Source organism: Podarcis erhardii (assembly GCF_964252035.2).
Source record: "Podarcis erhardii genome assembly, chromosome: Z".
NCBI lineage: Eukaryota > Metazoa > Chordata > Lepidosauria > Squamata > Lacertidae > Podarcis > Podarcis erhardii.
This window is the reverse complement of record NC_138504.1, coordinates 37,151,364-37,176,611: the sequence shown is the minus strand read 5'-3', so window position 1 is coordinate 37,176,611 and position 25,248 is coordinate 37,151,364. Positions and strand designations below refer to the sequence as shown.

At 40.4% G+C, this 25,248-nt stretch overlaps 1 protein-coding gene across 3 annotated transcripts in view; it reads right to left on the bottom strand.

Annotated features, from left to right (window-relative positions):
• Window positions 1–24,921, bottom strand: part of MED27 (mediator complex subunit 27) — a 165,398-nt gene extending 140,477 nt beyond the window's left edge. For 2 of the 3 annotated variants that reach the window (XM_081847188.1, XM_081847189.1), the window contains exons 1-2: window positions 24,630–24,913; window positions 22,511–22,655 (exon numbers count right to left, since the gene is read on the bottom strand). In XM_081847188.1, coding sequence (XP_081703314.1) covers window positions 22,511–22,655; window positions 24,630–24,835 — 351 coding nt within the window. In that variant the 5' untranslated portion in view covers window positions 24,836–24,913. Of the gene's footprint in view, window positions 1–22,510; window positions 22,656–24,629 lie in introns of all 3 variants that reach the window. The other variant, XM_081847187.1, reaches the window with a different exon arrangement.
• Between the last annotated feature and the right edge of the window lie 327 nt (window positions 24,922–25,248).

Here is a 25,248-nt window from a genome sequence, read left to right as displayed (position 1 = left end):
TTAAAGTCTTTGAAGGCTGCATTCCATTCCATTGCTAAATCTTTTTAAAACTATTTTAGAAGATCCTGGAAGGGTTCAAAGTCTTCTTTAGTAAGACACACAGCTTTCAGGATTATAGCTGATTTTGTTTCTTCCTGACCCATATCTGATTTTCTGCTGCTAATTTTAGAGTCAAAATTGCTTCTGAGCAATTTTTCTTTAGATATTTGGGGTGACGTGGGCACACCCTTTTAGGATCCACTTCTTTCCTGGGTACCTTTTAGGGGTTTTTTAGCTTATAATAGCTGATAGGTGGAGGTGGGGGGTTGGAGCTAGCAGATTATTTCACCACCTTCAACGATGACGTTACCATCCTCCCTCCAAAGCATATTAAATAAATAAACCAGTGGACCACAAGCAAGACTGGAAGCTAAAAACAAGGATATAGTACTTGAAAGAGTAAGTTATTAGGAAGCCCACTGATATATATTTCATTATTTCCTTCTTAGTAATTCCAAACATCTATGACCTTTTGGCAGCATTAATGCTCTGTTCCATTCACTTTCCAATATTATCATCTAATTCCATTAAAGAGCAGCTCTCCCTTAAATAAGAGCTTTTACCGGAAGAGGTGTCATGGTTAACAAGCCATTGTGTTAACATGGGGGCAGAGAAAAAGAAATGAGTGTTTAAAGGTACTAATTGAATTGAGGTCTGACATCCTTATCAGGCCACAGAAACCTTTGCAAAAAAGAAGAGAGAAAAGAAAAGGCATTTTATTAACAGGTAGGTAGCCGTGTTGGTCTGCTGTAGTCGAAACAAAATAAAAAAATTCCTTCCAGTAGCACCTTAGAGACCAACTTAGTTAGTTATTGGTATGATCTTTTTTGTGCATGCACAAGAAAGCTCATACCAATAACTAGTTGGTCTCTAAGGTGCTACTGGAAGGCATTTTATTAAGTCTTTCTATATCCATTGCAAAGCAGACATTCATTTTCCAGCTCTGACACAGCAACATGCACACACAGACACATGGAAGGCCATCCAAGCAAAGGAAGACTCCATTTGAAAGATGAAGCATCCTTTCCATCCACTTACTCAAGCACACCCTTCAACTGTGGAATGTGCGCCTGCATTGGTCTTTGAAAGGTCATTGCTGCTTATGAAAAAGTCAGAACAAAATGTGTACTTCAATATTATACCTTCAATTTATAAGCCAAGAGAACCCCTAATTATGTGGGTTGAGGGAAGTAAGTTCTGTCTCTGTCGGAGCTAAAATGCCTGCGGCATCACTCACACAGAATTCACACAGCCTGAGCAAACACAAGCCCAGGCAAAGGGCTACATGATATGGAAAGGTTCATTATGCCTGTTAGCATCACTTGGAAATTGCTGCCCTTAAACTCTACTTCCTACCAATGAAGTTGTTGGATATTGCCCGACCAATTCAAATATTTAGCAAGAAGCTTCCTTGAACTAATGTGCTACAGTTTGGATACCCAAGTTCAAGAGGGAGGAATTCAGCTTGGTCAAAGTGCCACATAATGCCCCCTCCTTTTATTAGATTGAATAGTGGGTTCCAGATATGCATGATATGGTAATTACCTAATGTGCTTCATGAGGCAAATAATGGAGAAACACTGATTCTGAGATGCTGATGGTGGGCTGAGAACATCTTGACATTTTTAGAATATCCTGAGAACACCCATTGTGTTTGCAAAACAAGTCATAAGTGGACATCCGTTGTGTGTGTATAAATTGTAAAGATAGCTGATGAGGCAAACAGCTAGAAGGTAATGCAGGTTGTGCTATGCTGGAAAACACTGAGCGGACAAAAGGCCCAAATTGTATGTAGGTCCGTCTGGAACTGAAAGACTTTGAAGGGTCTTTAATACCACCTATGAAGCAGCTCACATGCAGCAACAACCTATGAAGCAGTTCACACCAAGAGCCAGTGTGGTGTAGTGGCTAGAGTACCGGACAAGAACCTGGGAGAGTGAGTTTCAAATCTCCCCCTCTACCACAAAGCTCACTGGGTGACCTTGGACCAGTCACCATCATCTCCCAGCCTACTTACCTCACAGGGTTGTGAGAATAAAATGGGGAGGGAGAGAATCATCTATATCACCCTGAGCTTCTTGGAGGAAATGTTGGATATCAATGTATAAATAAATAACCTCTACTTCTGAATTGACTTTGGGGTTAGCCAACCAAGTGTCATTAGGGAGGGGGTTAAGGTTTTGTATATCTGCTAATTAGTGGGTGGGAGTATTGCTTTATCTTCTGAGTACTGCTACTGCTGTTTGCTACTATTTATACAGTACATTTATACAATTTCCAGAAGATGCTATTCAATTCAAATCCACCCCTCTCACTTCTTGAGTGCTGAGCTACCAACTCCAGAACTGCATGGATGATTTCATGAGAATACTTTACACACAATTACTTCAGCTTTCCTTTTTTTAAAAAAGGGAATTACTACCTTAGTACAAAAAGCCCCCCCCAAAAAAACCCTCTATACTTTGCATTATCCTTTAGACAAGTAGGCATGTTACTTCTAAGCTGCTAGCTAATTCCTACATTTGTAAAATGGGGAGAAAGTTTCTCCCCTTTAAAAAGGCAAAACAGCATGTAAATTAAAAATGGTACATTGTGGAAAAGTCATCAATAAAAGAAGGTATATAGCCAAGACTGCCATTACATATTCTTCAATCGTCCTGAAATGCAAGTTTGCCCTTTAAACTCAGTGGACCAACCAATCAATTCGGCTGCAGAAAATAAACAGTGTGCATGCAATGTAGAAGACTTCCCTGCAGAAGGATAAACTTTAAATGGCTGCCAAGCTTAAACCACTTTATTTTGCTGAAGAAGTTACCAAGATTTGTCTCCATTGATTTAACTTGCAAGAAAACCACCACCTCAAAACTGCAGCATCAGCAGATACTAAAAGGTCAGCTTCTTGCAGGATGAATGCTGTATCAATACTTATTAGGATGTTTTCATACAAGGTACACGAGAGGGATGGAGAGAAGATGCCTGTAATCTCACTTAATCCTAGAGCAGCACTGTCAGGCTCTTTAGAATGTGGGAAAAAGCAAAGTGGGAGGGGGGAGCCCTTAAAATATTCTTGGGTATTTTAATGGGCAGAATACTGGACAACAATATCCTGGCATTTACAGCTAAGAGAAGGACATATTAATAAATTTGAAAGTAGACCATTGCCTGGCAAGCAGAATTGCCTACAAAGCAACAAGGAATATTTGTGAACTATTCCACCTCCTCTCCTATTCCTTCAAGTCCCCTATAAATAAGAAAGGGTAGGAAGGAGACTAAGAAAAGGCTCTGTGAGCTAGTACCTTCTGTGGATTTATTTGCAAGGCTGATATTAGCTACCAATGGCCACCTCTGAACCAGTGTTAGAAACTGAGATATAAAAGCTATTCCTCATCATGGCCCCTTAAACCTAGGTTACAGGTTCACTAGCGAAATATGTAGGTGCTTTTTTGTTTTTTACTAGATTACAAAGCTGAAAATTATTTGTGTATATTGTCAGCTCCAGCTAAAATCTGACTCATGCTATAGCATAGCAGAAAAAAGAAAACGCTGCTGTGTGCCAGTCAGCCAGATGATGGGGATGTCAGGTGCCAAAATGCACCTGGCACCTGGCTAATTTCAAACACTGCTTGGAACATAGTTACACTAAACATGCAAATCTGTTTTATATCACATTCAGTGTTATGGATTCCCACAAAGAATGTTGGGGGATTATAGTTGACAGAGGTGATGAGAGTTCTTATAAATTATTCCCTTCATCACCACTACAATTCCTATGTTTTTCTGGGAAAAGGAAATTATCTAAGTCAGTTTATCAGTCAGTATGCCATATTGTCATTATGCCATAAAATGACCTTGATAAATCAAGAGCTTCCTTACCCAACAGTATTAGAGAGATATTTTGCCAATCTGGTTTACCGTTGATGCCAAGGTATTTATTGCATTTTTATGCATTTGTACTGCAGTGAACCACCCTGGAATTCTTAACGAGGGGCAGTAAATCAATGTTTTAAATAAAAATAAGTAAGATCTGCAACATCACATTATACAGTGTCTTCTATTTACACATTCCACCATAATTCTTGTTTTTATTAACTAACTTCTAGTTACCCTTAAACTAGAAGGGTACTGTGCATAGTCATCCATTTACAGAAGGCATTACCAGTCAATAGCAAATGTGATATTATGACTCCTTAGACAACACGTGGTTGGTATCATAAATTAAGGAGGTGGAACAGAAGGACTGCCATGGACAGCTACTTAATTCATTTCTGTGAACATCCCAATATGAACTCTTGTCAATTTACCTACTTTCTGCAGCTTAGTTTCCAGCTTGGCAAACTCAACTACCAAACCCTTAGAATAGGGTGAGATAGAAAAGGGTAACATCTAATTAAATAAGAACAAATCTAGACTTTGTGGGAAAATCCTAGCCCTGTTAAGAGTGTTTGAACCATTTTTGCCAGATAGAAATGTCAAATGCTAGTGATACTTTTAAAACTGATTCTAATAGCCACTTATGTCTATGTGTTTGGGCAAAAGTGAGACAAGCTTGGAACACTTAAGTCCCACCCATTTCAATAGGCGAAATCTAAGAATATGCTTAGCTCACTGCAACCATCTCAAAAAAGAAACAGAAAAGGAAACCCGAAAGGATGTAAAGGTGCTCGCTGTAGTTGGATCATGTGCCTGGGAAGTCAAATTACACTGGAGTTGTCTTCCGAGTGGTTTTGCCTACAGTGTGCTTGGAAATTCTGAAGTTCCACAGCTATGATGCAGAAGCTTCCTTAAATACTATTTGATCATCATTACCTCTGTTTTCCTGCAACACGCAGTCACACAGAACATGTGTTCTAGGGCAAGCTCTCCAAAGAAGCATCCAATTAGCCTTATTATTAAATTGATTTATTACCTGCCCTTCACCATAAGATCCCAGTGTGGGTCACAATAATTTGAAATGCAACATTAAACAATTTAAAATGCAACATTAAACAATTTAAAATGCAACATTAACACAAATTAAAGCCAGCACTCTACAAGAATCAAGTGCTGCTGCAACATATTGCCCTAAGACTCAGGATCCTCTACAGCAGGCAGAAGCTTCTCAGCAAGTACTTATATGGAAATGGTTCCTTGGAAGATATAGGGACTTGGGAAATAGAAAACTGTCAATAGTCTAAAAGCTCTTCTGCTGGAACTAGCAGGAGCATCTTTTCAAAAAGCTGTCAAGACTGCTTCTTCCTGCTTCTTCTACCTTGCAAATGCACTGGCGGGTAGGGGAGATTACAATGTATCTCGACACTTTGCCAGGATATACTAGCAGAAAAGGTGACTTTGGATAATCTAATGTGAAATTTGATATGATAGCAGCAGCTGTGGGGTGGAGTGGGGAAATTAGATTTTAAAAGCAAAATAATATCTGCAGTTTACTTCATCCTCCTAAGCATGTTTTCCCTGGCCATATTATCATAAGGAAAACTGTTGAGAGAGAGCATGTGCAGGGAGATAAGGTCTAGAGGGCTCTGAGTCAGCTGTAGATCAGTGGTAAGACATCTGCTTTGCATGCAGAAAGGTCCAAGAACATTTCCAGGTGTCTCCAGGTAGGGCTGGTAGATATCTCTGTCTGAAACCCTGAACTCTTACCAGACTGTCAATGATAATGAGATAGATGGACCAATGATTCAGTACAAAGATGCTTCCTATAATTTGGCACATGCATGTCCCTTTTGCTTTGAAAAATCCAACTCCCTTCCTTTATTTCCATTTATTTTGAAGATTTATACCCAACCTTTTGAGCAAATGATATCCAAAGCATCTTCCAATGGATCAAATGATACTAGAGCAGTGTATATTCATTGGTCCCATTCATATGTTATTTAAATAAGCTCAACTCTCCAGTGGTTTGATATCACCCCCGGAAGCACACTCCATTGTTTCCCAAGACAGATGGATGCCTACAACAACAAGCTTGAGGGTCGCAAGTCCCTTCCCCTGTGAAGTCTGGAAGATTTCTACAAAGATCTGCTTTAATTTCACCAAAACTTAGCTTACCATCATATACTGTCCAAGAATCCAATCCATAAGCAATGCTTAGTTAAATATACCAACTTTGTAACCTATGCAACTGACCAGGGTTTTGTTTGTTTGTTTGTTTGTTTGTTTGTTTGCGAACCAGGATTCCTGGTTCACACACACTGATCACCAAGATTCAGTGAAAGCCAAACTACTTTCTCCATAAGTGCTCTTCCTGGGCTGGGCAGAAGCAGGAAAAGGTAAGGGGAGAGTCTCTGAGCACCACACTCTGCTCAGAGGCCTGTGGAGGTTCATTCATTTTGTGCTAAACTAGTCTTCACCAACCTGGTGCCCTCCAGATGTTTTGAGCTACAACTTCTGATAGCTATAGTACAAAACACACAGAGGGTGCCAGGTTGGCTGTGCTAAACAATAGCTAAATAATAATGTGCAAACATCATGTCCTCCTGCTGCTGTCCTTATGAAGCTCACAGTGAGTCTGGGGAAATATCCCTTCCCACGCAGGGAATGTAACATTAAGTGGTACTGGATAGAACTGTGTCTAAAAAACTGGGCTCCTACTTACTCTGGCCAATAAAGCACATTTTCCTCTTATTTAAATAAATAAACAAAAACACATCCTTCTTACTATCTCTCAGCAACAGGCGAGCAAAGCAGCAATGGAGAACAGGATGCTGGACTAGATGGGTCAATGGCCTGATCCATCAGGCTACCGTATATGCTCAGAGATGCTGGGAAGAAATCATGGCTAAGTCTCACCCTGGTATTCTAGTGACACTGCCATGGGGAGCCCAGTGATAATAGATGGTGTCAGGAAGCACTAGGTGTAAAATCTCTACACAGAAAAGTTTCATGTTTAAAGCACATGAAACTGTCACAATTTGGCCCTAAGCCTTGAGAGATCCTACAAAGTGATTTGCTCAAAATGACAGATTAGCCTTAAAAAAAAAAATCACACTACGCAATCTGCCAACTAATCACAAAACGGCAAAAACAAAAGTTTATATAATTTCTCTGAAATTCTAGAAATGCAACCTTCCACTAGGGAGTGAAAAATGGCACTCGCGCGCACACACACACACACAAAATAAAACACGGAGCCGTAAGGCAGGCCAAAATTACAATCTCAACATGACAACAGCATTGAAACTCCTAAACAGAATCCAACAGAAAGCATATGGATAGGGCAAATGGATATTAGTATAATATGTAGCTAGTTTTGAAGCAATATTTCCTCTTATTCTAGATAGATAGATGATGGGTAGACAGACATACAGACAGGAGGAAAGAGATTAAGATGGTCTACAGAAGAGATATGGAATCATTCTACCACGTTGTTCTTCTATTGAAGTTCATCTCAGACACAACAGCTTCCCCCACACTCACTCTGGAGTTGGAAAGCTGACAGCTTCCATATATTTCATACAGTAAAAAGTTAGCATAGCAAAACAAATCCCGGTTAATGTCATGATTGGCGGGGGAAGCTTTAATAGATAAATAGCAGTCATTTCAAACTGAATTAGGCTCCGAGTGAAAAGAAGCTGTCAAATACATTATACACATAAAATAAATATACATTTTTGGGGGGGAAACCATAGTGGTTGGCCAAAAATAAACAAAGCAACCACATTAATATTTTAGACACTGACAGCACCACAGTCTTCTATATTTTACAGGATTTTACAGATTTATTGGTTTCAGTTTTAAGGCTGAGTTTTGTTTTATTTTATCTGTGTTAACCTAAAACAAAGAGCCTCTTATTGGCAATTACCTCCCACACACGTAGCCTCAGAGTGACAGTTTAGGATACATGCTGGAAAGACCTACTTCAGGGAGTAGGATTGACTAGTGATGTACTGCGAGTATATATGTTCATTAGTAGAAATCCTTCAGCTGAAGCCCAGTCTTCAGACAGGTATTAAGCAGGAGTTCTATCAGTAAGCCCCAACTGTCTATATAAACATGCATGCTATGATCTGAGCTTTTACACTGTACTCAGCAGGAACACAGCTCTGCTCCTTAATAAATTAGTGAAAAGAGGCATAGTAGTATTTTCTCACCTTTATGGAAATAAACCTTTTCAAAAACCAAACTGTGCATGCTATTCTCTCCTTTTTTTATATAGGTGGTACTATTTAAAAAACAGAATAACAATACATATAGGTGACACAACTCTTCAAAACTCTTAGCTGTAGGATCCCACACACCTTTCTACCAACCCACTCCTCCAGGTACAAGTTTTCACTGCCTTCCACTACACTTAAGCAATGAATCAGTACCAATGTTAATTGCAGTCAAGGCTAACCAGAACTGCTGTTTGAGGCAGGAGCTCATGAAACAGCACTACACTACACTACAGCATGCTCCAGATTTCTCAAATGCACAAGTCAATGATTACATCAGAATCACTGCCAACAATTGCTAATTCCTTGGCTAACATTAATCCACATTTCCTCTTAAAGGTAAAGGTAAAGGGACCCTTGACCATTAGGTCCAGTCGTGGCCGACTCTGGGGTTGCGGCGCTCATCTCGCTTTATTGGCCGAGGGAGCCGGCGTTCAGCTTCCGGGTCATTTGGCCAGCATGACTAAGCCGCTTCTGGCAAACCAGAGCAGCACACGGAAACGCCGTTTACCTTCCCGCCGGAGCAGTACCTATTCATCTACTTGCACTTTGACGTGCTTTCGAACTGCTAGGTGGGCAGGATCTGGGACCAAGCAACGGGAGCTCACCCTGTCACGGGGATTCGAACCGCCGACCTTCTGATCTGCAAGTCCTAGGCGCTGTAGTTTAACCCACAGTGCCACCCGCATCCCTACACTTCCTCTTAGCCAACAGCTAAAGAGTAAGGTCACATAAAGCTTCCTCCAAAGTGCCGGTACTCCTCAATCTAGATGAAATCTGGGAAACATTTAGCTCTCCAGATTTTGCTGAACCTCATCATCCCTGGCCACATTTTTTAGAGCTGATGGGAACTGTAGTTCAGCAATATTTGGAGGGCCTAAGGTTCCCCATACCTGGTCTAGATGGACTTTTGTTTCTTATTATATTCTTATTAAGAAGATAAGGTGTTACAGCTGCTTGGTCCATCTAGCCTTGATCTTTCTTGTGATACTGGAAGCTGCTCTCCAGGGTCTCAGGCAAGGTCTTTCCCAGATCTGCCCCAGTATTATGGTTTTCCAGAAGCTTTTTGAACCACCCTACATTAATTGGTATCCAATTCAGTATGTTTGATTTTTGCCATGTTAATTTTATAGCTTATCCAAGATATAAAAAATAGGTGGTTTTTTACCAATTCCCAAAAGTTGTCAGAAATGAAATATTTGGGAGTTGGGAAGATTGTTTTAAATCCTATTCAAACAAATGGTAAACTCTTTTCGTAAATTATTTTTATTAAAATATTTTAAGGCATGGCAATTCAGTAGCATAAACACTTCTCTTACACTGTTAAAAATTTAAGGTGCTGAAAACAAACTAGACTAATTTTAGCAAACTGAAGGAGATGTGTTTGTTTTTTTTAATTACAAAAATACACATGCTTCTCAAGGAGAATTCACATGGGAAAGGGAGCAGAATAACAATTCTGAAACTGTCCAATTTTGCTGGTATTATATCTGTTCACTGTTTTAATACTTTTATAAAATGAAAATTTTTCTGCCTTTTATCATGGAGAATTTTCCACTGAAGCTCTTTGAGATGCAGCAACTTGAATAAGAGATTTTGCATTCAGTGCATATGCTTCCTCGCAGAACTACCGCGAGCAGGGGAATTTGTACAAGAGAGGGGCTAGGGAAAAGAAAGAATACAGTTCTGTGGTTTCTTCCCAATCTTAACACAGTTAAGAGACACTGGAGCATTGCATCCATAATGTTCCACTGTTTCAAGTACAACATGAAACTGCCTCGGGGCTAGAAGAAGGGCCATACCTCAATAGCAAAGCATCTGCTTTGGATGCAGAAGGTCCCATGACCTATCACTGGCATCTCCCTTGGGGCTGGGAAAGAATCCCTGCCTAAAACCCTGGAGAATCTCTGGCAGTCAGTATAGGCAATACTGAGCTAAATGGACCAACTGCCTGACTCAGCACAGGGCTACTTTCAAACATTAAAATGATTTGAGGTTGTCACTTTCTGAAGTGTACCAATATTTGGCAATGCTGCAACCTGAGCAATGCCAGTTCTCACTTCCCTTAATTAGGCAAAATTGGATTCTAATATATCCCCAAAGTGCTATAAATCACTAACACCTTGTCAGTTCTTGGTGAGATTGAAAGTGTTAAGGCACCTTTATTTTCCAGTGGGCACCTTGTTTGTCTCCCATAAGGAACCAGATCCTATTTGTTAACAGAAGGCTTCTGTTCAACTTTATTTAAACTTTCATACCTTGGTCTCAACATCTGTCTGTGATTTAATTTTTTTAAATAAATAAATAAATAAATAAAATATATTTCTGTATTTAATTTATATATTCAATCAAATATATTAACTGTGTAAAATAATGTTAAATATATTACAAACACTTTAATTTACAATATGGAAATTTAATTCAATGTGCAGTCCATGGTTCTGTGGCAAAAACTCTTGTGGCCCACTTGGTCTGACAGGTTGGATCGCCCTGTGAGTAAACACTCTTAAAAGGATGAAAAAAAAGATCACTCATTAAAACTGTTTTACAGCAAAACCCGTTCCAAATACCTTTGGAACTCCCTTTCCAGGAGGACAACCTGTAGCTTCTTCACTCTGAGTCTTTAAAAAAAAAATCCTACTGGTATCACATTTATCAAGTCTGCATTAGGCTGATTAAAAAAAGGTTAACATTAGCTTTTCTTTTCATAAGTGTTCAAATTTATCCAGAACTGTGATTCTGCCTTCCTCTTGGGCTTTTATTTCAATCTGAATATCAGTAGGTTATCTATAGTCATAGTACACTGAAAAGAATCCCTAAATCAGAAGTGGGGGCAGGAGGCAGGGCAGCTGATAATGTAGGCATCTCTACCCTACACTATTGCCCTGACGTTCTCCCTCACACACTGCAGAACGTTTTCCAAGAGCAACACAGCTTTTGTCCAGGACTGTGAATGAAAGAGAGAGAGAATATTGTGTTTTTTAAGGTATCTCTCTCTCTCTCACACACACACACACACACACACACACCAATTATCCTCAGGCTGAAATTCTTTGGGCATTCAACTTAGGAAATGCTAATATTGAAGTAAAGGCTGTGCTGCCAAGCAGCAGGAGCCACAGCAAAAACACTGTCACAGAGGCCTCCCCACCATCACTTAGGAGGCTGAACCTTACAAGGCAGAACTGACAAAAGCCAGCAGGATCCTGCATACCTAAGGAAAGCACCAGGATAATTTGGTTGCACAAAAGTATCCCATCTGCAGGGGCACAAAAGCATCTACTGTGCTACAACAATGGCCCCTATAACCCATACTATATTAACACACACACTCAAAGATGGTATGAAACCATTAATGGCAAAATTGGCCCCAAGGAAGACAAGGTATTTGTTGTGTGTAAGGACTGCCATTAACTCACCTCCTTTGTACCTGAACAGTGCAACACAGGTGGCTCACTCAGTCAGATCCCAGAATACATGTTTAACAATAAATAACCAAGTCTTTCATTTTCTTTTTCCTTGGTATAAGCACAGCCATAGATGTTTATAGAGCAATCTACATGTCCCAATTAAATGCATGCTTTCAATAGTTATCAGCCAATGTCAAAGCCCTCTTTGTTCTGCAAAGCCCAGAGACAAGAGCCTCAGTTAAGGGGTTTTTTTATTGTCATAGGTAGTCTCCTGCTGGAAATTTCTTATTATAAATGTGCCACCCTGCTGAGCAGAACCCTACAGGAATTAGCTCTTTGCAATTTCCTACAATACCTACTGTGCATCTCAACCCTTTCAAGTACAGAGATTTTTCCCCATTTGTCTAATCTCACTCTTTTGTTTTACATTGTTTAGGCAAGGAATATTTTGCATTGTTTAGTTGACTGGCATGGAACATCTTTAAAAAAATAATAATCCTAAGATTGTCAGCTACAATGCAAATGAAACAGGTGTGAAAGGGATTGTGGATTTCAACTACTTCTACAAGGGCACATGTGAACCAGTGAATGCCAGTTCTAAAATGGGCTCATCTGATTAAGTATCTTCACATCACTGAAAGATCTACACCTAATTGAGGGGCTTCTATTCAGCACTACAAATGAGCAGTTTCCAATCAGTGCTATTAATAGTGTATAGGAGCTTGGTTCTAACAAGCTTGGTTCTTGTCAACCACAGCAACTTTACCTAATGTTCTGATTATATTTACAGAATAATTGAAGGTTTTCCTAAACCACAGAAAACTATGGCAAAACTAGTCACAGAACCTACCCAAATAAAACACACACCCAAATCCTATTTCCATTATTCTCTGACAGTAGATCGAAGATTAATGTTGTCAAATCAAAACTCTCAAATGCGACTGTTTATACATGTGCAGTTGTTACAACTGCTCTCCCTCTCACTGTTTATGTGGATTTTAATCACCATATGCCAACTTATACAAAAAATTGTTCCAGTGACACACAGTGGGGGTTTTTTTTGTAGGAGAACAGTTAGGATCAGGACCGCGGGGGGGGGGGGATGCACACGTGACGCTGTGACATCCTGACATCACACACATCCTGAAAGAGGCGCCAGGGTTCTGATGGATGCTGGAGCCCTCCTGCCTCGTTTGCAAATCTGGGCAGGCTTTGGGAAGGTGATGGGAGGACTCTTGAACCCATCAGAGCATTGCGCCTCCCTCCCTCCCTAAGCCAGGCAGAAGCTTTGTGGGCTTTAAGAAGGAGAGCCAGGGAAACATTTAGGGGACTAGCCTAGTCCTTAGTCCACTGATCGCACACCACTGAATTATACAAATAAAACGTATGATTATTTAAATATAGATCCTGGACACACCATACCAGCTAAAGCTTGCGCTTTTTGAAACAGGCAGACAAGCAAAATAAGTTTCAATATCTTGAACTAATGGCATATCAGCTTGTTAATTTGTTTATTGCTTAATAAAGGTAAAGGGACCCCTGACCATTAGGTCCAGTCGTGGCCGACTCTGGGGTTGCGGCGCTCATCTCGCTTTATTGGCGAACCAGAGCAGCGCATGGAAACGCCATTTACCTTCCCGCCGGAGCAGTACCTATTCATCTACTTGCACTTTGACGTGCTTTCGAACTCCTAGGTTGGCAGGAGCAGGGACCTAGCAACGGGAGCTCACCCCGTCACAGGGATTCAAACCGCCGACCTAGTGATCGGCAAGTCCTAGGCTCTGTGGTTTAACCTACAGTGCCACCCGCGTCCCTTATTGCTTAATACTGATCAATAAAAAAACTGTTTGCCTGTAACCTGCAAGAGAAAAATTCCTGGGGGGGGGGGGCGGAAACTGAATGTATTTATTTGCCAGAAGAAAGAAACATTCTTAGGGCTGGAGGAAAGATTTCTTCATTCCATTTGATCACCCAATTTTCCAGTAGCCCTCTGGTTGGGCAGCAATGAGCTTAGACTCTCCTGGAGAAGATGACTTGAGCCAACTGGGGCTATTTGGGAACAGATATTTTTAGGATGTTGCAAACTGCTTAGAGATTTTCTTTTAAAAAAATGAAGCAACACATAAATTATATAAAATAAATAAAAATAAGGGAAAGTTATAAGGATCTCAAAGAGAGGCGAAGTTCTTACAGCAGGGCCCCTTCATAACTAGTTCTCTTGGAATCTTTGCATTTTCAATGAAGTGTGAGGACCTCTACATCCGTTCCTTTGACTCAAGTCTAGAAAACAGGGTAACAGTCTTCTGTACAAAGCAACAACTGAATATGATGCTTTGTTTACTTACTGAAGCCAGTTTAGGTATGTCAAGATCCTAGATTATAAATCCTGATAGCTTTCCCACTCTGATCCTAATCAAAAATGAAATTCAGAGTAGCAACATCTATTTCAAAAGCAATGATATCTCATTCCCAAGAGGGAGCATAATGACCAAATACTTGTCAAGATTCTTCACACATGCATCATTGCTCTAATGAAGTAAATAAAAAATGCTTCCCTTAATTGTATGAATGAAATCTCTCTGGAGAAAACTGGATACCTGAAGTAACAATATAAGAAGTGTTATAGAGAAATTTTGTAGAGTAAATCTTGTGGCCTGGGTAAAATGCAGTTCTCTGAGACCATTAACATATTTCAATTTCACTTGTCATACCAAAGCAAATTAGAAATGTTTGAATACAATTAGAAATTATCTATTAAATTCACATGGAATTATGGCTTATTACAAGACAAAAAAAAGTTCACCTCAACACTGTTCTTGGACTCCTACAGTTAACAATTAATGACACTTTATTGCTGTTAAACTCAATATCTGTGTCTGATCAATACCAAGCTACCAAAGCAGTCTAACAAGTCTGAAACTCCCCTACAAGTACCTATTGATTTTTTTTTAAGGCATGCAACAAAATGACCTACACAAATAACTGAGAATGAAACAGATAATTTAATAAACTAGAGAAAGTACAATGTTATTTCCCTTGGCTTCAATGTCAGAAAATCATAACTCATTATTGGTAGTTAGCACTCTTTTAAGGAGGGGGTTCTATATACAAAGGTGTGACTGCACAATAGTTCTGGTTGCCACATCTCGAAAGGATATCGTAGGGCTACAAAATGTTCAGAAAAGAGCAGTCAAACTGATAAGACTGGAACTGCTCCCCAATGAAAAAAGGGTACAGTTTTGGGGGCTTTCTCATTCAGAGAAAAGGCTCATAAGAGGAGATATGTAAGGGATGAATAAAACTCTGCATTGTGTGGAGAAAGTGGTCAGATAAGTTTTTCTCCCTCTCTCAATACCAGAACCCAGGCCCATCAAATAAAGCTGAATGTTTAAAGAATGGAAAGACACATAAGGAAGTGCTTTCGCACACAGCAAATTGTTAAACCTATGGAGCTCACTACCAAAAGATGTAGTCATGGCCACTAATTGGATGATTTTAAAAGAGAATTAGACAAATTCCTAGAGGATAAGGCTATCAATGGCTACCAGTCATGACTGGCAAACTTCAGTGGGTTGCATCCAAATAAGTTTATCTCAGAGTTGACACAATTAAATTAATGGCATTAAGTCAATTGTGTCCATTGTTTTAAAGGATGTAATCTGAATAGGACTAACCTTGGATACAGCCCAATATTAGGACCAGTATGTTTCCAAAGAGCAGTTGCTAGAAAACACGTGGGGAGAGTGTTGTTGTGTTCAGGTCCTGCTTGCAGACTTCCCATTGGGCCATCTGGTTGCCCACTATGAGAACAAAAAGCTGGATCAGATGGGCCACTGGCCTGGCCCAGCACAGCTCTTCTTATGTTATGTTCTTACACCCTATGATACCCTGGCATCACTTTGAAAGAGGCACTCTACCCCTCCCTGAGTGGCCAGTTGTTTTAGGGCACCTGCAAAGCCCAGCACAACACCAGGAACAAGACCCCATAAATCAGCAACATAACAAAGCCCTATTCCAAAATGTGTGAACAGCCCAATTAGCTATGATAACCTCAACAGGCAAAATAAAGTATGCAGTCTGCTGGAGGTTTACTTTTATCCATATATTTTCAATGTGTATTGAGATTTTTTTTCAATTTAAATTGCATTTTTTGGTTTTTCAAAAGAAACTTACAAACATTCAAAAACACAATCACATACATTTCTAATAGACATCCCCCTCCCTTTTGTGGTTTCTTCTGAATTTAAATTTTCATACTGAATTTTCTACATTACTTCATCTTTAATTATTCTTTAGTTTCTCATAATAATCTGTTTAACTGCTTGTTTTACATTAATCCAGCTAATGAACTTATTTGCATACACTGAGAAAATGTTTTATTTAAGTTGTTTTTTGTCTTTTTAGCTCAATTCCTTGTACTACCCTTGTACTATTCATCCCTCCCCTATTTAGTTCACATAATTCAACTGTCTAAAAATCTTTGGCCAAGAACCTTATGTACCACACCTTCAATGGTTCTCTAAAATGCATTTTTGAAGAGTGATCAGAAGTTTCCCCTTCCCCCCAAAAATCAAACAAGAAGCACTTTGCAGCATGCAGATATTGCAGCAAAACAGGGAATAATTTGGTCTCAGCTCTAGCTGTAAGAGCAGTCTGGAAGGATGGGAAATTCCTTTACTAAGACCAATGGGATGACACATCTGCATTAGCAGATGGCAGGGTCAACAGCCCCTGCAAAAATTAACAGAAAAGGTGTCAAAAAGATGTGCCATTTTAGAGTAAAGATTATCAAACTACCTATTTAAGATAGGTGTCCTACTAAAAGAGTTCTCACAAAGCTTTGCTACTGCAGAATCCATGGGAACATCTTAGCAGGCACAGCCTCAGGCATGCACTGGGGCTAGGGCATACAAGTGACACATCAAGGGCAAAGTGTGCATGAATATACAAGTAACAATAAAGGAAAGCAGCAAGTGAGAACAGTGTTTAATCTAACCTCAAGGTACATAGAAATAATGTGTTGCTAAGGTGGCATTCCCTAATACTTCAGGGCTTAATTTACTGTATTTGGACAAGAAAATATGTCTCATGTAGACACACCATATTTCAAGAACTACAAAGTTCACCCTACAACAGAGCACAACAAGGACATCATAGAATCATCTCTATTCACTAAAAATGTCTCTAAACTGCCATCTGGATGCTGAGAAAGCAGTGAAGTTTGCCATGCAGAACTGGGGGGTGGAGTCTAATCTGAATTTCAGCTGCTTACCTGCCAAAAAGTTCACCATTGGACAATCTATTTTAGTGAACTGCACTAGAATAAAAAAGTTCAACTATTTAAGCCCTCAAACAGCCACCCCTACTAATTCAGCCTGAATTAATAAAATGCTGTGACTCGAGAATTCAGCTGCAAATGCGTTAGTTCAGACAGATTTTTTCACCCATTTCAACACCACAGAGCATAAGCTTTTGACACCAGTGTTATCCTACAGTGAATCCTCACATGCATTTAATTAATATTAGTTCCATGTATACATAACAAAGTGTATTCTTTGATGCCACCTACAATTTAGAAGTTTTTATTAAAAGCACACTACAAATGATTGCTTGAAGACCCTACTAAACGTTTTTAGAAACAGAATACACATTTTTATTTCAAACCACAAAGGCAAGTGAAAACACTGCACCTAAAACTTTGGTGATGTCAAATGGATGGCACGTGATCAGTCCTGCTCTACAATGAAAATGGCCCGCGGGGGTTAAGAGAGATTAGGATCTGGCCTACTAGTAGGAGCCAAAAATTCCTACCCCTGGTTGAGTCTTACATTTACAAGCTGACACACACCTCAGGCTGGCACACTCCCCTCTGCTCCTTGGCACAGTTCGTACAGTAGAGATTGAAAGCATTCACCATTAAACTGAGTAGTTTTCCCGTTACATCCATACTTCAGAGAAACCACCCAGAGGACTTGGGTTATTGGGTGGTATAGAAAAGCAACAGGAAAAACAAAAACAAATTATGCTTAATCTAAACAAGCCTGTATCAAACTACAGCTTAACAATCTTGACTTGTTCAACCAAGCAGAGTTTAAAATTGAACGAACCAGTGTTTTCAAGTTCACATGTTATAGGGAACTCTGATTAGTTTAAAAGCAGGTATTTCCAGTCTCCTTGCAGTCTCCACCTTTAACTGGATAATGGGTAGTATGTTCACTTAGGCTCATTCATACAACATGTCCAAATCAGGCCACTGCCTCTTTATCTGTTATCTTTATAAGAACTTTAGCTCTTGAATATACTAAAATACACAGATTAGAGATCGTGTGGCATCTTAACTTCGCTTCTCTTTTTAAAAACACACACACACAAAAATAGATTTAAAGATGTAATTCATGTTTCCATATGCTCTTTGACAGGCAATTAGCCCACTTAAGTGTTTAACTAACAAAGCAAACACCGTATGGTTACACCCCTTTCCCCATCCCTTTTCATTTAACATTTGCTCATACACACAAGACACCCTCTAATTCTGTTGTCCATCTGTTTGCAAGTGACATAAAGCTGGGCTGGGGGTTCCCTTGCAACCAACATAGTCAAAGTTGCATGCCACAACAGAAGAATTAGCTTTATCATATGCCAACTGAATCAAGTCTATTGGTCCACCTGCTGCACTTTTCAGTTTCCCACTCTATTTCAATCAATTTTCTCCTCTCCTCTCCCAGCCACTTTCTCTTCATCTGTCATTCAGCCCATTAGCCCATCAAGCTCAGTATTGGGTTGCAGTGGCTGGAACCAGCTCTCCAAGGTACCGAGCAGGAATCTTTCCTAGCCCTACTGGGAGATGTTACAGATTGGACCGCCCTGTGCAAGCAAACTAGGTGCTGTAGTACTGAACTATGCCCCTTCCCCACTGGATTCAATGGGTTTTACCCTCAAGTTAAGCGTAAATACCTCAATGACAACTGCTCCCCATATGAACCAACAGGTACCCAGCGATCATCCTCTGAGGTCCTTCTTCATGTGCCTCCTCCATGAGAAGTGCAGAGAGTGGCAACAAGAGAATGTGCCTTTTCTGGGGTGGCTCCCCATTTGTGGAGTGCTCTTCCCAGGGAGGCTCACCTTGTGCCTTCATTACATATCTTTAGGCACCAGTTGAAAACATTTCTCTTTTTCTTTTTAAATATAACTTTATTGAATAATACAATTAAATTTCCAGATATATCTGCAAAAAACACAATTGTTTACATATATGTCAAACATAAACTATGAAAGAAGATAGAAAATAAGAGAAAGGGGGAAAAAGAAAAGAAAGAAAAAAGAGAAAGAAATACTGGTTTCTATAAACAGTAAACAGAATTACTGTTTATGAAAACCTTTCTCTATAACCAAGCCTCTGATTAACCTTCTATGGTCTTTAAAAAATGTTTGTGAGAAAGGGGGGGAGTTATTGGTTTGTTTATGTTTTATTATGTACTTTTGTGTTCTCGTTTTGCTTTTTTAATGTTGTGAACCACCCTGTGAACTTCAGATTATTATATACAAATATAATAACTAATCATAATCAGACTATTTATATATCACAAGCTCAACAAGGAAGGCCCTTCTAATAATTTGGTTTCGTCTGCAGTTCTCTATCTACTTACTTGACTGTAAGGTAAGTCACATTGAATTTAACAGCCCTTATTCTTTTTTAGCATGTTTTTATTAAGTTTTTGTTAGGAACATAGATAAACAAACAACAATGTAGAATGAAACTGAAGCCACAAGTATGTTGCACACATTTTTTGTGAAGAGAAAACACCAATTCACACCTACAGTACATAGCTACATTTCAAATGTAGTTGTCCAAAAATATATTAGAGGTCTGTCCAAAAGTTTGTTTATGAGCAGGAGGCATTTATTCCTCTCCTCTGATGAGATACAAACACTAACCATGGATTCCAGTCCCCAAGGAATGCGTATTCTGACTTCAGCCCCCTAACTGTCCCATTCTGTTGCCTCATTTCTCAACCACCGCTACACATCAAACCTTTGATCATCAACTTTGCAATGGGATAGGAGGGTGCATTGGTCCAATGATGTGTAATATCCAAGCACACAGCAGCCAACAAAAATCCAATCCAATCTTTAATGGGACATATTTTTGAGCAGATGAGTGTACAGGACTCTATTAATAGGGAGTAAATTCATGAGTTGAAAAATGCTGAAATATCCACATTCTTTTACCCCCCTTTTTTTACTCCTGCCCTTAAGTCCACATTTTATCCTAGCTCAGCGATGTGTTTTATGTGTAAAATTGTTAACGCATGAGCAATCTGGGCAGAGAAGGAAAGGGAGCTGTCCTGGGCTCTCAGCTCATCAAATATACAACACACCAGCCACAAAGGGGTCAAAAATTAAAAATTAAATGCAGAGAGGCAAAAAGTACTTCCATGCATCACAGCAACTAAATGCTCTCCCCTTCCAAATGACAGCAAAGAGTCAGACCAAAAACCCACTCCAGTGACTCCATATGTTCTTATTTAAAAACAGCTGCTGAGAGTGGGCAAAACCAATCCAACTAAATCAGTTTTGCGTACATGCAAGAGTAAAACATTGTCTCATGTTACTGCATCATCAAACAAGCAGGAAGTGAAAGAGATGGCCAGAGAAATTATTCTGAAGGAGCAAAGAGTTACAGGTGACAAGCCCTCTTGTTAGAACAGACAACTGAAGCATCAATACCAGCTGATGTAAACAATGGAGTTGAGAACAAATTACTGAATTCAAAACAAAGTGGTGATTAAAGGGCAAGTGCTGAGTGAGTATTTAAGTGCTTTGAAACCAGTTTATCACAAAAACATAAAAAGGCATAAAGAAGTGCTTAAACCACATTCTGAAGGCAATTATAGAGCACTAAATTAAAATAAAACTATACTTCCGCGTGCAGATGCAAAGGTGAGAGAGGACCTTGAGGTTTAGAGGCATTCCCAAAGAGGCAGAGGAGCTTATTGATGAAAGAATCATTAAGGAGTTAGCCAAATGGTTAGAGCTTCAAGAAGACGAAATAATTAAAGGCACAGAGAAAATATTCAGAGTGAAATCAGATGTTGCTAAAGCAAACAAATGGCCTGGAAACTGTTTGATATCTTTCAACTCAAGTCAAATTAGAGATACAATTTTGCAAACCAGTAATAAGAGAAGACTCAGAATTGGGGAGAAAGACATTATTATCCTAAAGGAGATTCCTTCACACCTGTTGAGAGAGAGAGACAACTATACATTTCTGGCTGAAGCATTGAAGGCAAACTCCATTGTTTATAGGTGGGAGTTTCTGGAGGGAATCTCCTTCTTTAAAGGGGAAAGGCGGAGGTGTGTGACAGCGGACAAAGCTGCTTGAGTCCTGCTTGAGGGTTTGCCACAGGCATCTGGGTTCCCACTTTGAGAACATGATGCTGGACTAGTAGGCCATCAGCCTGATCCAGCAAGGTCTCCTTATATTTTTATGTGTGTAAGGATTACCCTAATAATCACTTTTTTGAGGGTGACTACACAGGATACAAAGGTTCTGAGTAAAGAGGAATGCCCCCTTGACGCCAAAAAGATTGCACACCCTACTATAACAATCATTGTCCAACGGTGGGTTTGTCCAATACTAAGCAGGTATTTTCATTGATGAGAAACAGAGAAACCAGCTGCTATCATGTATATTAGGATAAAAACGTAAAATATATAGGGAAGTTATTCAACTAAGTTTTACTTAGAGCAGAGCCACTGAAATTAATTAGCACGCCTAAGTTAAAAAGGTAAAGGTAAAGGGACCCCTGACAGTAAAGTCCAGTCACGAACAACTCTGGGGTTGCGGCACTCATCTTGTTTTACTGGCCAAGGGAGATGCGTTTGTCCGCAGTCAGTTTTTCCAGGTCATGTGGCCAGCATGACTAAGCTGCTTCTGGCGAAACCAGAGCAGTGCACGGAAACGCCGTTTACCTTCCCGCTGGAGCAGTACCTATTTATCTACTTGCACTTTGAAGTGCTTTTGAACAGTATATGCCTAAGTTAGGTCCATTCATTTCAATGGGTCTACTATGAGTAAAACTTAGTTAAATAACATTCCACACAATGCTAAAGTAAAGGGAAACACAGTTTAAGCCTAGCCACTAACATGGTCGCTTGAGGCAGCCACCACCAGACAAGAAATATCTACTGTAACAGCTACCATATTGGCAAAATGTTGTTGTTGTTGTCTGTAAGACACCTGGACTCCTGTCAGGGGGAAAGGCGGTTATAAATAAATAAATAATTCAACATGTGATTAGATTTCAAGCTATTTTCCCAACAGTTTGAAGCATGATTCTCCTCCAGTGTTACAAGCTCCACCTTCAGTTTGATACGACTTTTGTAGGTAGCTACCTAGATATTATATAGCATTTTCTTGTACAATTCTAAAAGTTTAAAACTCTGTTGAACTCATTAGAACAAGCAAAGTTTTGTATTATGCAAAACAATCATGCATTTTATTTAAACATGTACACAGTTTAAAACATGAATGTCACCAGAGAGATAACTCCAATCAATTCTTAGAAGATGTCAAGGACTGAAAAAGCACCTCCTTATGCTTTTGGATGAGCTTTTTAAACACGAGTAGAAGAGGAGCACACAAATTTGTTGAGGATGGAGGATACAATTTTGCTTAACCCATCCCCATCATCAGCTTCTGTTAGCAGCCTCTTAAAACAAGGACAGGGTATAGATATAGCTGCCATAGTATCATTTCTCTTGCCCCATAGCACAGTGAGCTGCTTCTCTCTGCATCAAAGCAAGAGGCAGCTGAGATAGCAAAGCTGCAATAGCCAAGAATTTCAAACCCCTCTATATAACATAACTTTGACTAGCAATTAACATTAATACACTTCTTTTATTTCTTACCTTATTTGACCATTTATAAGCCTGAAGCAGCTGGCTGTAGAGGGGTGTTTTGTCCTGAACAGGATCTAAACTCAACAATCCACTATTGTGGAGAGGATGGTTCTCTGATGGCTTGCCTACAAGATTACTTAGACGTTCCAGTTCACTAAAATAAAATGAAAAGCCATTAAATTATGGTATTTAACACAGCATATTTTGTTAACTCTTATGTGGTTTTGTCATATTTTACTACACAGTAGTAGCACAAGCAGGGCAGCTTCATTCACTGGGCTTCTCAACATTGCACATCACTGCTGGGTACCAAGAGTACGAGGGGCAAGGGGAAGGCAATGGGAAGCTCATTGTAGGTGCAGTGGTGGGAGCATCGGATATGTTTGTTTATAATTAAATTTTGGGAATGATTCATGTTCTTATGTAGCTGCACTGTTTTATACTTTCTGGATGTCCCATGCTCATATTGTAAAGTAGTTGTGTTCTGTGTTCTAAATCAAGCACTTCTAGAAATTGTTTCTTTTTGTTTTCCCATGTATTTCTCATTAATAAAAAATTTGGTGTGCAACAAGCAATTTTTTTTAATGAAAGTTTGTCCCAGTGAAAAAAGTTTGAGAATCAGTGTCATAAGGCATCACCAGTAAAAAGAAACAAACTGGGAAGTTATAGGTGCTGGGAAAGACTCTGAGTCAGAGACCCTGGAGAACCCTCTTTTGCAACTGGTGTACAGGTCCCTTGACTAGGTCACATGCCCTCACCCAAGCTATCTCAAAACTGTCAGATTAATAGGAGACAAATATAGGATCCCCAAATGCGCGTTTGGACCCTGCGTCTAAAAAGTTTGAAGACTTTCAGTACAGACAGGGGAGCAAGGTAGATGCATTCTCCAGCTCTCTTTATACTTCATACCCTCAAGTGTTTTCGCCTGGTTGGAATGCATTGTGGAAAGAAGAAAAGAAAATCTATAAAAATTTATTTACAAAAAAAGAGAAACGTGTTCCTGAACTAAGTTAATGCCTCCTGCTTTTATGGATGGAGGATAGAGAGATGGTTTGAAAAAGTAGTCTACTGTGCAAAAGTAGCATTTATACCTGTTGCTCCACCCACTTTTGCCTCTAGCCACCCACCCACCACAGACATGTGGCCCTCAGAAGGCTGCCTAGCAGGGAATGTGGCATTTCATTACACTTCTGGTTAGCATCCTCTTTCTTTCCCATTAACCTATCTTTTTTCAGTTTTTGCCCCTGGGTCTGCTGGTCAAAACCAACAACAGTCACAGCAACACCCCAACCTCTTAACACAACACATCCAACAATTAACAACCATGCTCCCTTCTAGCTTGCCCCAAACCATATAGCATCCAGAAGATAGACTGCCTCTGGACCTAGAGGTTTCACTGTTGTGCTGTGCAGAGCATGGCATCTCCAGTAACAACAGCATTGCTGTGGCTTGTCCAAACAGCACAGAATTCAGAAAGGAGATGGTCCCAGAACCTGTATGGTTCCAGAACAGTGTGCAGCTGTGGCAAGCATGGCATCTCCAACAACAAACCTTGCCCAAGACCACAAAGCTTTCAGAAGGTAGACCATCCCTGCTGTGGAAGTTCCACTGCATAGGTGTGGAGAGCATCTCCAAATATCAACCACTACCCTTTGTGGCTTGCCTTAAACCAAGTTGTATTCAGAAGAAAGTATTGTCTCTGTACATGGAGGTTCCATTGCAAAACTGTAGACAGCATGGCATATCCAATTAATAACAGCAGCTACTCTCCCTTGTGGCTTGCTATGAACGAAGCAGAATTAACCTGCCCGTGGTGATTTCCACAGCATAACTCTTCAACGAGCAGCAGCAGCAACCCTCCCTTAAGGCTTGCCCAAACCCACATAGCCTTCATAAAACAGACTGTTCCTGAACGTGGAAGTTCCACTGTTCAGTTGTCACAGCGAATTAGCATTTCACTGCACTATCGAATTCCATATCTAATTGGGGGGGTCGCCTTTTTCTCAAGCATTTCTAGCCTTGTGGGAACCATCTCCTCATCCCAGAAACGGGAGGAAGGGAGGGGGGAGTGTCGCCCAGGGCAACCTCCTCCTCGGCAGGTCTTTTTCCTCTTTCCCTTCCTCCTCACCCCAAGTCTCGGCTGACGGAGTGGAGGCTCTCTTGGAAGCTGGAGACGAAGCTCTTCTCACGGCCCTCCAAAGCCTCCTTGTTGCGCCTGCCGTCCTTGAGGCAATCGAAGACGCGCGTGACGCTGGAGCGCAGCGCCTGGATAGCCGAGATAGCCTGGGCAAAAGCCTCCAGGTTGACCCCGGCGCTTAACACCCCATCCGCCATCTTTGGCCAGCAACCTCCTTTCGGAAAGCCGGAGCGCGAGGATATACTGAGAGGAGCGCGGGGAGGCGGACGCCGCCGCAAAGCAGGCTGGGAGATGTAGTGCACGGAACTTGGGCAAAAGAGACTGAGGGACGCTGCGGTCGCAAAGCAGCCTGGGAGACATACCCCCCTCCCTCCCCAAAAAGGCGCGGAGAATGAATCCTAAAGGGCAAGAAGACGCTTCAGCCACAAAGCAGGCTGGGAGATGTAGTCCGCTGGACAGATAAGTTTTTCAGGAGATGGAGAGGCGTGTGATTGAAATCTGAGTGGTTTGTTTACCTCCTGTCTGCCAGGTTACCTGTTTAATGGTCACTTGATTGGATTGCCTGGGGAGCCTGGCCAGTCTTTTGTAATGTTAAATACTTAGTTCCTGA